At 35.0% G+C, this 14647-nt stretch overlaps 1 protein-coding gene across 1 annotated transcript in view; it reads right to left on the bottom strand.

Annotated features, from left to right (window-relative positions):
- Positions 1-2908: 2908 nt before the first annotated feature.
- Positions 2909-14647, bottom strand: part of ACTR3 (actin related protein 3) — a 71373-nt gene continuing 59634 nt past the window's right edge. Inside the window, exons 9-12 of the mRNA XM_012468418.3 lie at positions 10425-10517; positions 10130-10255; positions 5714-5797; positions 2909-4147 (exon numbers count right to left, since the gene is read on the bottom strand). Coding sequence (XP_012323841.1) covers positions 4052-4147; positions 5714-5797; positions 10130-10255; positions 10425-10517 — 399 coding nt within the window. The 3' untranslated portion in view covers positions 2909-4051. The remainder of the gene's footprint in view (positions 4148-5713; positions 5798-10129; positions 10256-10424; positions 10518-14647) is intronic.

The following is a 14647-nucleotide window of genomic DNA, read 5'->3' as shown; positions in this document are numbered from 1 at the left end:
ACTGACAGAACACTAGAAAACAAGTAATTGCTAAATCAAAATAGAAAATCGTATACTTTTTTTCATTCTTTTCTTTCAGGTTCTTCAATTGCCTTCTTTCCTAAATCATGTATTTCTATCATTGTTCCTTTTTTATTGTTCCTGTGACCACTGGAGCACTAGTAATAAATTCTTAACTCAAATAGGTTATATTTAATTTCAGCACCCAAGTTCCAAATTCATCAGCTACATAGGGTTACAGCATGGAGAATACCTCAGACGACCACAGACTTTAGTTTATTTTTGTTAAGATTCTATCAAGACCAAGGCAAATTTTTTAATGGAAAACAAATTATGTGGAAAAGGATAAACATTTATACAGTATTAAAGAGTTATCAACAATGAGTAGAACAAATTCTTTTTCACTGAAATCCAAAAGCCATTCCCCCAGCCCTTCAGCAGATCTAAAGATTCTTGCTAAAGGTCAATTCAGGATATAGACCTAATACAAGAGCAAAGTATTTACTGTCACAATGTGCTGTGAAAGTTCCACATAACTTGTCAATAACAACTCTGTCATTGGCCAACTATACATACAAGGTACTGTTACAATGAAATATATTCTAAAACACAGGATTCCAAACTGAGTAGAACATTTTGCTCCCAGAGTTTGCATAGCTTTTGGATAATTTATACCAGCTAATACAATTAGTACCAATTAACCTGAGTTGGAAATCTGGGTGCTAAAAGAGAGAGACTTCAGAGGGTTATTCAAGGTACTCATGCCTCACTGACTACGTACGAAAGATAATAAAGAATGAGTCATAGGAATCAAGGTTGAGCTGGTAGGAAAAGGGGAAAATGACTGACCTCACTATTGACAGATTAACCCAGAATGAAGAGGAAGAGGAACAAAAGCATTATTTTCTATCGTACAAATAAGCTTTTACAACACAAATAATTTCCTCAGTAATCTCATAAATATTCTAGTATCATCCTTAGGGTTATCTGAAACAAGAAGTTTCTATTTCTATACTCTCTAGTGCTTTTCTGTAGAATTTAAGAATAAAGATCCATAATTGGCCTATTATCCCTGTATTTCATATTATTTCTGAAAATATTCCTAGAAATATCTGCAAGGATAGTTATTTTGATCTTTAAGCAGCTGTAAAAACAACCCAAAAACTTGTATTGGGGTTCTCAATAGATAACCACTTTATCTCTTATAGAAAAGAAGATAGGTGAGAAGACGGTGAAAACTTACAGTATGTGCCATGAATTAATGTCTAAGGGTTAAGACATGAAAAATTGCTTACTTTTTAGAAAGCAGGCATCAAGTTACATAATGATTATTGATTTTGTCCATTACTACTTCCCACTTGATCAAAGCACTGCCTATTAAAAATAAATTAGATAATACCTTTACTACTACAAATGAATCAATAAAAAAGGCAAGGTTTTGCAGTCAGAATCTACTACACCGCTAATATTAAGCTACGTTATATTCCAACAACTCAAAGAAATTGCAGGATAATCCAGTAAAATGCCTCTACTTTACATGTAAACTGAATTAAGGTCCAGAGAGTTCAAATAACTTGTCCAAAATAATACAAATATATTTTCCAGGTTTTAACAAAAAACAAAGTTTAAGGAGCTATATCATCAATTATCAGAACCAGAATTAAAAATTCAATCACTGGCTTCAGTTGGTGCTTTTCCAATGTACCATGCTCATGTTGCGTGATACCTAATCAGTGTTACAGACTTTAGTTCACCTTGGCCAACCTCTAAATGTTTGCAACTGAAGTTGCTTTAAGTTGAAAAAATGGTATACAATCATAGGGGAGACATATAAACAAACAAGAATACTGCTTCCATCCCATTAGGGTTCACGCCTCTAAAAGTAGAGCAAAAGGGATATCAGGAAATACACAAGAAAGGCTGGAGTTTTGTTTCCCCAAATAAGTGTAAGATTAAAGAAAGTTTTTGACTGTCATGTTTTCGTAGTAAATAGTTAAGAACATCTCTATATAAATATGCCTGAGATTGTCATCAACAGCTTTATAAACATGTCTTTCTAGCTTATTCACTTACTACCCAACCATCACCGGTGGAAAAGACAGATTTATGACAATGCTAACAATACTTTATTGGGCCAGGAGCATGACATCTTTACTGCTTATCAATATAGTTCTGTATCAAAAAATCTTTAATAAAGCAAAGTGCAGAACAGTATATACAGTATGTTCCTATTTGTGTAAAATAAGGGAGCTACATTTATTTCTATCCACACCGAAAATTACAATACTAGGACATCTAAGACATTCCAAGTAGTCTGTGTAATGATGTAAACATGAGACAGGGTAGGGAAAAAAACTTACTTTTGTTAATATACTCTTTGGTACTGTTTGAATAGTATTTTTATAAAGTTTGTGAAATACTTTTTCAAGTTAAACAATAAAAGACCTTTGATACTGATAATATTACTATAGGATATACAATTTGCCTCTTACAATCCTGTACTACAAGAATGAAGATTCACAAAAATGATCATAAGATTTTAAATATTCAGATCCACTCTAAACAAAAACTAAAGTTTACTCCCCAATTCTATCTTTATAGTAAAAACAAAAGCAAAACACTTTAATGCTCCTTCACTTTTGAGTAGAAGTTTTCTAATCCTAATGTGTTATTTTCATGAATAATGGAGTTCAAGTGTTCACTGATATTGCTAGTAAAAAGATTATAAAACACTTCTCATTTTATCTTTCTATAAATAAATGGTAAAATTTTAAGTTCACAAGAAATTTTCTACCATACACATTACAGAGATTTCAGTAACTCCCAAATCTCAACACAATCAGAAATCGTATCACATAAATTAAAAACAAAGAATTACATTACTTTAAAAAAAAAAAAAAACATTAGAAAAGGTAATTCAGTTTTAATTTATTTTCATCACTTTTTCTTCATAATCCAGATATTTTAAAATGCAAAGAAAATTAACTTTCAATGATATGTTCAGGGAATGGCACTAAAAAAAATTTTCAGACTGCAAATGAGTTATACAAATGAAAATATCAAATGGAGATCCAGTTATCAAAATGAAAGCACTCAACATATTAAAAGTTCACAAGTATTTGTATAGAGCACATTAAAAAAGTCAGCTTGCTAACTTGTGATTTTAAAGAACTATTGCAGAAGTTTGAAGAAAATAGATTTATTAGTTAACTTATAAAGAGATTAAAGAGCCTGAAACAAGTATTAAAAAGAAATTTGTGCCTTTATTAGAATGTTGTTAGGCTTTAAATATGCCAATTTTGATAATCAAATTATTGTTGTTGTTTTGTTTTTTGTAAGAAATGACACTACAGAACTGCAATACTAGTCCAACACCCTTGTCTTTACTCTTCTTTTAAAGCAAGAAACAGAATGCGAGTAATCAGAAAGCACTGGCAGGCATCAGTTAATCCAAGATACTAGCTCTTAGTTCCAAAAGCACTTGCAAAGAAAACCTTTGGGGGAAAAGGGTGGAAGGGGATGGAAGCACTCCATAATAACTGGAATCCCATGAATGTGTATGCCAAGTCTCATGAGGCTATTCTTTAAATTTATCCTTTACTTGGTCATGGTTTTTTCCCTCAAATACAATTTTTCTTTGAAGTTTTTTCCTCAAAGTATAAAAAGTATGAAATATAAACAAGCTCTTGCATTGCACACTTAGAAGTGTACAATTCAAGCATTATAGAGCTATCTACACACAGATAAATCCCATCAAATCTTGGATAATTCATTAATATACAAAATATCAGGGCACAGAAAGAACTAAAACCCACTTCTTTTTGTTACATATAAGATTCAAATATTCAATCTAAAGAAAAACACAATCACTTTCGCTCTCTTCTACATCTGCATGTTGATACACTTATTAAAATATTCCTGTATAATCATGTTTGGTCTTACTATTTCAAGTCAGGTTTAAAACCTCAAAACCAGCCATCCAGACAAAACAGGTAATCAGAAAGATTATCTCTTCCCCACCTCCCTAACCCCAATAACTATGAAGTCAATTTTACGACATGACTCCAAACACTGGATTGTGACGACAAATGCTAGGTCCAATTTCTTCATAATCCTTTTTGGTGTGGCATACTTGGTAGAACTCAGGCTGAAAACAAAAATATATATTTTTGTAAAGATCAAAAATCTACCATCTTGAAAGTATATTGAAATATACTTTAAGAGTGATGCTTTAAAAGAGATGTTAAGTCTAAAATATTTATTAGTCCATTCACGGCATGAAAGCTTAGAAATTCCAGCAACCATGACTTAAAACCAGCTATAAATCTTTATCAGAACTCCAAAAGAACAATTAATTCCTGTCCCCCTATCCTCTCACACACCTGCTGAGAGGATTCTGAAATTTAGAAGACTAGAAGGTTCTCAAATGTCCAGTCTGTTCTGTTGGGACTTTCCCACACTTTCATTGCACCAATAATGTAAAGCAGCAGCATTCGCCTAAGGTACAGATAAACTACTCCTAGTCATGCTATGACTATTTTTCATCTAGTTCTAAAAAATGTCTAGATCATTTGCCTTCCTCACTCAAGGTCTGGAAAAGACAGACTGTTCCATGTTGTGTTACCTCATTTCTCAGGAGAAAGTCACAAACTCAACTAGGTTATATGGCCCAAATGAAGAAGACTAAAATTTAGGAAGGAAATAACTTTCACCTCCTATTTTGGAAACGGTTTTAAATCCAAAGTTGTATAGTTACACAATAATTCAGATGAAATCTCCTTCATTCAATACTTCTTATGCTAATGGTATTAGAACACCTTTTAAGGGGGTTTTTAAAGACATTTTAATTTGGGGACACGGTCCTTAGAACAACTCCCTTAACTCAGTGTAGAATAGAATATTTCCTATGCAGTGAAACTTTTACCTTAATGTTTTTAAATACTTAAACAGAACAAACAAGGACCTTCTAATGACTAAATTACCAATTTTAATGGATCTTTCCCTACAGATAAACTTTAAAACACAGGATAAAATGGTCACTCTAAAATGTCTAGCAAGCTAAAAAAATATAAACATTAAATTCAAATGACTTCGAATTAAATTTAAATTATTTTCATTTTTTAAAATACTACGAACATATGTATAAAAAGTTTCCAATTATTTTTAGATAAAATTTAAGGAATTTGCTTTGTTCTGTTCTAAGTACTGACTGACTCTTTTATCTTAAAAATATATATACATATAAATTTAAACATAAGCCTCAGCCAGGTATGGTGACTCATACCTATAAACTCAGCACTTTGGGAGGCTGAGATGGAAGGATCACTTGAGCCCAGGAGTTTGAGACCAGCCTGGGCAACACAGTGAGATAATAATAAAGGCTGGGTGCAGTGGCTCAAACTTGTAATCCCAACACTTTGGGAGGCTGAGGCGGGCAGATCACCCAAGGTCAGGAGTTCAAGAGCAGCGTGGACAACATGGTGAAACCCAGTCTCTTCTAAAAATACAAAATTAGCAGGTCTGGTGGCACACACCTTGTAGTCCCAGCCACTTGGTAGGCTGGGGCAAGAGAATCACCTGAACCCAGGAGGTGGAGGTTGCAGTGAGCCAAGATCATGCCATTGCACTCTAGCCTGGGCGACAAGAGCGAAACTCCGTCTCAAAAATAAATAAAATAATAAGATAAAATAAAAGTAAGCTTCATCACACTCACCGTGGAAGCCAGCATTGATCCTCCAAACCAAACTGCGTATCGCTGCATGTGGTGTGTAATGACTTGTACATCAATAGGTTTTGGCTAAAAAAAGACGTAAGATCATTTTAACAGTAAATTGAGATAACAATTTCTGTGTTATTTAACCTTAAATGTACATACACAAAAATAATATTTGTACCAAATTCAGGTGGTATCTTACAAACCAGAAACAACTGAGAATGGCTGTCTACAGAGGAAAGGGGTTGGGAACACAGTGAAAGAGATAGGGAGGGAATAAATGGAAGGAAAACAACAATGAGCACACATTTTATATAGTTCTGACTTTAAGAATCATGTTAGTGTTTTACATATTAAAAAGTAACACCTTAAAAGAAGGGGAGGTATGTGGGGCAAACAAAGTACAACAAAAACAAATTAAATTGTACTTTTTTCAAACATAAGCACACTAAGTTGAGGAAAGGGACTAACTGAAGCAACTTGTGAACACAGTATTTTGAATCTTACAAGCCTTCAGGCGGAAGATAAAATATAAGCAAATATTAAACTCTAGTTGTAGGTCTATTTTTCACAGTGGTATAGATTAACAATTCTGAAACTATTATATACATATTCCAGGATTAAGCAAAAACATAAATATATTACAGATAATAGGAGCCAGGATTCTCACTGTCAGAGAAGGGCATTACAATATGGAAGGGCAGAAAACTAGAGTGAACCCTCTATAACTGGAGACATCAGTATAAATTCACGGTTTTTAATTTATATAGAGAATTAGATATAGATGTACAGACACACACACAAACCCTAGCTCTGATCACTGAGAATGCCTAGACTCAGTGATACCCCAGTAGCAATGAGCACATCTAGTATCCAAAACTTGGTTCTTAGTAACATTCTCCACTAAAAGGAACAAGACAAGGGTGTCTTGAAGGAAGCAAAGGGGAAAAGTGGGCTGATTCCAGGGCCAGAAAAGAGAAAGTACAAGATCAGTATGAAACACTCTGCTGTGCCAGGAAGTACGGAAGTAGGCAAAAAAGGATGGGGCTGCATCAAAAACATCTAAGAGCCACTTGAATAACTCCCCCTCGTCAAATTTGAAAAAAAAAATGTGGCATTAAAATTAATGATATGAATGGTATTAATGATATTATAATATCACAGTGATGTTAAACATACAGACCAGCTGTGGCTCATGCCTGTAATCCCAGCATTTTGGGAAGCCAAGGTGAGCAGATCACGAGGTCAGGAGTTCGAGACCAGCCTGACCAACACTGTGAAACCCCATCTCTACTAAAAGTACAAAAATAAGCTTGCCTGTAATCCCAGCTACTCGGGGGCCTGAGACAGGAGAATCGCTTGAACCCAGGAGGCAGAGGTTCTGGTAAGCCGGTAAGCCGAGACTGAGCCACTGCACTCCAGCCTGGGTGACAGAATGAGACTTTGTTTTCAAAAAAAAAAAAGATACAAACTACAAAATGAGAAATCAGGAGTTCATAAAGATATTACTAAAAGAATCAATGAATGTGGGAGAAGGAAAAACTCCTCCTTATAGTAAAACAAGACTTAAAAACATAGAAGGAATGATGGAATTTGCAAAATGCCATTTAGCAACTACCATAGTAACAACTATTTTAGGAAAGAATCACAATGGATGCTAAAAACCAGTGACTGAAACTTTAATGAGAAACAAGATAGTCTGAAAGCGTCTCCTCATAAGATTCTTATTAAATATAAAGGAAAACATGTAACTTTATAGTGAAGAAACCTGGCAGACACAACTTCAACCAAATGCTCAAAGTTAACACACAGGACAAATCCTATCATGTGTTTACTGATACAATGCACTAAAAATGATAAAACATCAATTCTCTGGCATCACTGCCAAAAGTACATAATCTGAACCTACTCAAGTAGAAATACTGTACAAAATACATGACTGTACTCTTCAAAAATGTTATGGTCACGAAAGACAAAAAACATTGAGTATGTTATAGATGAAAGCGGCACAATAAGTAAATGAAACATGCAATCCTTGATTGGATCCTGGATATGGGGAAAAAAAGGTATTTTGTTTTCATTTTGCTATAAGGGATATTAGTGAAACAACTGGTAAAACTAGAATCAGTTCTACAACTGGATAACAGCACTGGATCAAGGTTAATTTCAGGATTCTAATAAATGTAATAATGTTCTTGATTTTAGAAATATGCTAAAATATTTGGGAATAATCAACCATCATATCTGCAATTGAGAGAGAGAGAGAGAGAGAGTGTGTGTGTTTACACACGTTTATAGAAACGTGTGTAATGATATGGCTTTTTTCAAAGCTGTCTGGTTGCCATTAAAAATTATAGACTGAAGGAGAATAAAGCCAGACATAAATACAGATATATAAAGACATGCTATTAAGACCAATAAAAGTTACTATTTAAGTAAAATTAAGGTGAAGAGGGCAGAGTCCTCCAGAACACAAAGTTTTTCTTTTACATGATGAGCATCCTAAGTCTGAAAATCCAAATGCTCCAAGATTCAAAAACTTTTTGAGCACCAACATGATGCTCAAAAGGAAATGCTCACGATTTCAGATTTTTGGATTAACGATGTTGAATCAGTTATATAATGCAAATACTCCAAAATCCAGAAAAACACAAAATATGAAACACTTCTGGTACAAAACAATTCAAAAAAGGGATACCCAACCTGTTTCTCTAGATATGTCGATACAGTACTGATCACTGGGTAAATGTATTTATTTACATTTCGTAATTACAAGTGTACAAAGAGCTTAAAAATGTTAAACATTCTTACTTTATTAAAATACTATACTCAAAAACATACAGTATTATTTCTTACTTATATATCTGTAATGAGTCATTAAGAGCTAAACAGTTACTTAATATATCTATAACCACACCATTAAGATAATCAACTTCAATCTTTCAAGTATTCTAACAAAAAAATTAGAAAAACTCCCAACATGCACAATATTCAGTCACATAATCAATGTAATTAGTATGATTCCCAGTACAGAGAATTTAAAACTATACTTGCAAAACTCAATGACTTCTTTTTTAAGGTAGAAGGTAGGGTAGATAGGTATGTGGGTAAGAGGAGTAGCTAGATGGGCAGATGAATGGATGAATGGGTGGGTGGCCTGGTGGTTTGGTTGGTTGGGAAGGGGATGCAAAAGCAAAGGAAACATTTTAAAAGTCTATTGAGTAGACTTCCTGAAATGTGAAGTCATGATATTATGGGGACAGAGTTCAATATTTTGCCTTCCACCCAAAACATAACTTTTTACTGCACTCCTAGGGATAAGTTTACTTAAGACAATCAAAATACAGGTGCTGAATACAGTCAACTGTCATGCAATTTCTCAACAATCAGCAAACCCTGGAGTGTTGTACTTTACATTCAAGTAATTCTGAATGATTGTGGAAATATCAGATAAAGTCCTAATTCTTGGTAATTTTCCAAGAAGGTATTTTATTTAGCAACTTATCCTCTGAATCAATGTTCTGCTTCAATATTTAACAAGGATTAAAAAAATGAAAAATCTATCTCTAAATACAGAAAGTAGACATCTGAGAATTTTAAATTAATTTTGATTTTTTTAACCTCAAATCCAAAGGTCCAGGACATGCAATACAAAGGTTGCTTTGCTAAACCACCAATTTGACTGCACATTTTGAGGTTGCTATGTGGGAGCTAAAGTCAGTTTTTTTTTTGTTTTTTTTTTGTTTTTTTTGAGACATAGCCGTCGCTCAGGCTGGAGTGCAGTGGCACAATCTCGGCTCACTATTACCTCCATCTCCCAGGTTCAAGCAATTCTTCTGTCTCAGCCTCCCGAGTAGCTGAGACTACAGGTGCCTGCCACCACGCCCGGCTAATTTTTGTATTTTTAGTAGAGACAGAGTTTCACCTTGTTAAATCAGGCTGGTCTCGAGCGCCTGACCTCAAGTGCACCCATCTCAGCCTCCCAAAGTGCTGGGATTACAAGCATGAGCCACCACGCCCAGCCCTGAAGTCTGTCTTTGATAGCAGGCTTGACTACTCAACATCGGCATCAATGTCAAAACTCAGTTGTGTTGTCCTTCTATAGTGGTATACAAAATTTTGTGAATTGTATTGTTGGTGTATGCAAAGAACTCTATGAATTATCTACGAGAGAAGTAGAAAAAAAAGTCTTTTCACAGAAATTACTAAAAATTATTTTCCAGAAACGCAGACAATATCCTAAAAGAATCAAATGATCCAGAATATCATGGACATGAATCTATAACATTAACCATTTCCTTTAGAGTACCTGACAGGTTCCTCTTATTTTCCTAAATCAGAGTGAATGTTGGCAAATATTTCTCATCCCAATCCAGGCACCCTCAACCTTCTCACCAATAATTGAGAAAAACCAACCTTCAATCTACCGCCACTCAATTCCTCACTTAATTTCAGCCGGGCATCTACAGTTCTTTTCAAATCTCTTTGCAAGCGACGTCCAAAGTCCCTGAACATGGTTGAACCTCCAGAGAGGACAATATTCTACATTAGTGGAGAGAAAATAAATATAATATTTAAAAAGAGAAAAGTTTAAAGATATACAGTACTGAAATGCTCTATCCTTTTTATGAAAGGGGTTTAAAATCAAAAAACAGAAGATATAAAAGTTTTTTTAAAGTAAGACCCTGAAGAACAATTTTGTTATAAATACCTTGTAGAGAGGACGTCTGACATCAATAGGACAATTCTGAATTACTTCATCTACAACTTCTGAGATAGGTTGTGTAAAGTCTGGATTAGCAAACTGAAAAATAAATTGGATATATAATAGAGATCATATCACTACTGACAAATATCACAATAAAAGGTTAAACAAAGTTTTCAGCTCAAAAACAAAAGGCCTTTTAGAAACTATTAATAGCAGTATGTAACAGATTCAAATTGAAGAAACTGAAATTAGAGAAAACTCAAATAAAATTATGATGATTTTATAACTATCAGAATAGCAAACATGTAAAGTTATATATGTATTATGAGCTGGCAAAAGTCTGGATAAATGGAAACTTTCATACAGTGCTTGTGGGAGTATATACTGACATAACCACTCTGGAGAATAATTTGGCAATAATAAAACAGTGACATAGTCTGGCTCTGTGTCCCCACACAAATCTCATCTTGAATTGCACTCCCATAATCCCCGTGTGTTGTGGGAGGGATCTGGTGAGAAATAACTGAATCATGGGGTGGTTTCCCCCATACTGTTCTCATGGTAGTGAGTAAGTCAAACAAGATCTGATAGTTTTATAGGGGTTTCTACTTTTGCGTCTGCCTCATTCCCTCTTTGCCTGCTGCCATCATGTAAGACAGGACTCCTCCTCCTTGCCTTCCACCATGATTGTGAGGCTTTCTAGCCATGTGGAACTGTAAAGTCCAATTAAACCTCTTTCTTTTGTAAACTGCCCAGTCTCAGGTATGTCTTTATCAGCAGCGTGAAAATGGACTAATACAAATAGCTAGTAAAATTTTAAATCCACATACTAGTAACTCCACTTCTTAGAACAAACCCTGAAGAAACTCCCCAAACATGTATGCTATTACATATGCATATTTACTGTAGCCTTGTTTATAAGAGGAAAATCCCATAAGTCCATCAATAGAGAATGAAATAAATAAATGTAGTCAAACCTCATTATTCATGATTCCATATTCGTGAATTTACCTACTCGCTAAAACATATTTATAACCCCAAAATCAACATATAGTCATTCATGGACAAGCACAATTATAGAGCAACAAAAATTTGACTCCACTGGTGTGTACTTTCCCAGTTGAGGTTGAACAGGATGACACTGCCTTCTGGTGTCAGCTCTCACCAGTGTCCTTTTCACAGTTCTATTTAGTGCCACAGTTTTCATATTTTTGTTAGTGATTTCACTATTTAAAACACCCCCAAGCATACTGCTGAAGTGCTGGCTAGTAAGCACAAGGAGGTTGTGATGTGTCTTCAGAGAAAAAGCAAGTCAGATCGCTTTGTTCAGACATGTGTTCTAGTGCTACTGGCTATTAGTTCAATTCAATCCTCATAAATGAATATACTAAAATTATACACTAAATGCAGTGCCTTTAAACAGAAACACACATGAAACAAGGGTAATCACTGATGGGATAACAAAAATGTTACCAGAGGGTCACAGAAACCTAACGCTGTATTTCCCCTAGGAGCAATAAATAGCTCAGTTTTCACTAATTCAGTGATCTCAAGAATTTTTGACACATCTACTTTGAATGACAAGTATCAGCTGTATATTCAAATCATGAAATACCATAGTCAAAATAAACTTACTATTTCCAAACAGCTGCCAGGCAAGAAGAGCACACTTTTTAAAAAACTAACTTAAAAAGAGATCGAGACCATCCTGGTCAACATGGTGAAACCCCGTCTCTACTAAAAATACAAAAAAAAATTAGCTGGGCATGGTGGCGCGTGCCTGTAATCCCAGCTACTCAGGAGGCTGAGGCAGGAGAATTGCCTGAACCCAGAAGGCGGAGGTTGCGGTGAACCGAGATTGCGCCATTGCACTCCAGCCTGGGTAACAAGAGCGAAACTCCGTCTCAAAAAAAAAAAAAAACTAACTTAATGCTGGGCATGGTGGCTCACACCTATAATCTCAGTGCTCTGGGGGCCAAGGCAGGAGGATCACTTGAGGCCCAGAGTTTGATACCAGCCTGGGCAACATAGTGAGACCCCGTCTCCACAAAAAATTTAAAACTTAGCTAGGCATGACAGCACACACCTGTAGTTCCAGCTAACTGAGAGACTGAGGAAGAAAACTTGTTTGACCATAGGAGTTCAAGGTTACAGCGAGCTATGATCAGACCACCACACTCCAGCTTGGGTGACAGAGAGAGACAGTGTCTCTAAATAAACAAATAATCAAAATCTAGCTCTATTTAGTCAAAAACAAATAAGTGTAGTTTATTAAAAATGAACAAAATATCTCCTCAGCCACTCATTTTTATAATTAGGTTGTAATAATTGAGAGACAATATTCCCTATTAAACTGAGTCTATAATTGTACTGATTATTAGGCATGTGTCAATTTTTTCCAGTTTTTAAGATTAGTTTTAAATTATTTACCAGCTGTGCATACAGTGAAGAGAGATTTAACATTATCAAAGTGACACATAATACGAAATCTTTTAATTTAGATAAAGTAAAACATCACTAAGAAAGATTCTACTGACTTTAATTATCATAAAAAAAGAAAAGAACCTGGCAGCCAAAAATCTATCTTTTTGAAGCATGCTGAGGATTGTACATAAGGAACTCTAAGAGGAATATACAGCGGGTATGAAAATGTGGCTCATATTGAATCTTGAGAACCTAACCTACAGACTAGGGTATATCTTATCTGTCAGGAAAAACACAATAGAGCTCAACTCAGCTGGCTCTATAAGTAATTTAAAGACAAGCTCATGTGCTGGCAGAAAATGGCTTAGTTATTAAGTGAACAGCAGAACTGGAATCCTAAAAATTTTATTTTCCATGAACATATCCACGATCTTCGACAACCATTTTCAGCTTCAGACTGTGAAATCTTCTAAAGAGCCTTCAGTTCTCAAAACATTGAGTTTTTATGATCCCAGAGTGACACTTTAACCTGATAACCTACCATTTGCTCAAACTATAAAAAAAGATTTACTTCTCCAAAATCTGTATGGAGAATATTAACAACCTGATGAAAATGTGTTCTGTAATACTCATTTTTAAAAATGTTATCGAATTGCTAACACAGAACTTGTAAATTCTTTACATTGTCCTTTTTTGGCTGTACTCTTCAGTATTTACCTAAAACAGTAATACACACACACACACACACACACACACACACAAATTAACCTTCCCACAGTCCTTTTCCTACGTATAAGATAGTTTATCTGCTATACCATCTGTAAGTAAAAGGAACAAACAGGTCCATTCATTACTGTGCTATATCTCTGTGACCTTTTTTTTTAGTAGTTTTTAACCAAAAATGCACAGAAGAGGCCAGGCGTGGTGGCTCAAGCCTGTAATCCCGATATTTTGGGAGGCCAAGGCAGGCAGATCACCTGAGGTCAGGGGTTTGAGACCAGCCTGGCCAACATGGTAAAACCAGGTCTCTACTAAAAATACAAAAATTAGCTGGACATGGTGGCAGGCACCTGTAATTCCAGCTACACAGGAGGCTGAGGCAGAAGAATCACTTCAACCTGGGAGGTGGAGGTTACAGTGAGCCAAGATTGTGTCACTGCACTCCAGCCTAGGTGACAAAGTGAGACTCTGTATTCACCCCCCAAAAAAAGAATGCACAGAAGAAAAAAAATACAGAACCTTTAAATATTCATATACCCTAGGATCCACCCACAGAAATTCTGATTTATAAAAAAATGAAGTCTGACTTGGGCACATATTTGGAAAATATATAGGGACTACTGGACTACAGAACCCCAAGTGAGAACCGGTAAACTATAGAACAAAACAGCAAGCAATGACTATTTAGTACTTAAGTGAAGAAGAAAAGGAATTAACAATTTTAAAAAGTGACAATAAATTGTCAGAGTATTCAATACTTTAATACTAATAGATTCAACCCAGGGTCTCTCAATATTTTTTAGACCTTCTCTTTCACTGTCAGCAAAAGAGTTAGTTCTGCATCTAACTGCTCCCCAGTCAAGTCTTAACACTACTGATGCTGAGAACAATAGAAGAGACTGTCAAGGGAAGAATATCTTTTCTTTCTTTCCTCCAAAAAATACAGAGAGTAGCAAATATACCCAAGTAAACACAGTAGTCCAAATCTTTCATATACCTGGAAACTTATTACACAAGTTTTAAAAACGTGCGATAATTGTTTAAAAAATTAATTTCCTTTTAAAAACAAAATCCACATGCCA

This window comes from Aotus nancymaae, unplaced genomic scaffold, assembly GCF_030222135.1.
Source record: "Aotus nancymaae isolate 86718 unplaced genomic scaffold, 86718_ANA_hifiasm-v0.15.2.pri h1tg000029l, whole genome shotgun sequence".
Classification (NCBI taxonomy): Eukaryota; Metazoa; Chordata; class Mammalia; order Primates; family Aotidae; genus Aotus; species Aotus nancymaae.
The sequence above is the reverse complement of the archived record's forward strand: the minus strand, read 5'-3'. Positions and strand labels throughout refer to the sequence as shown.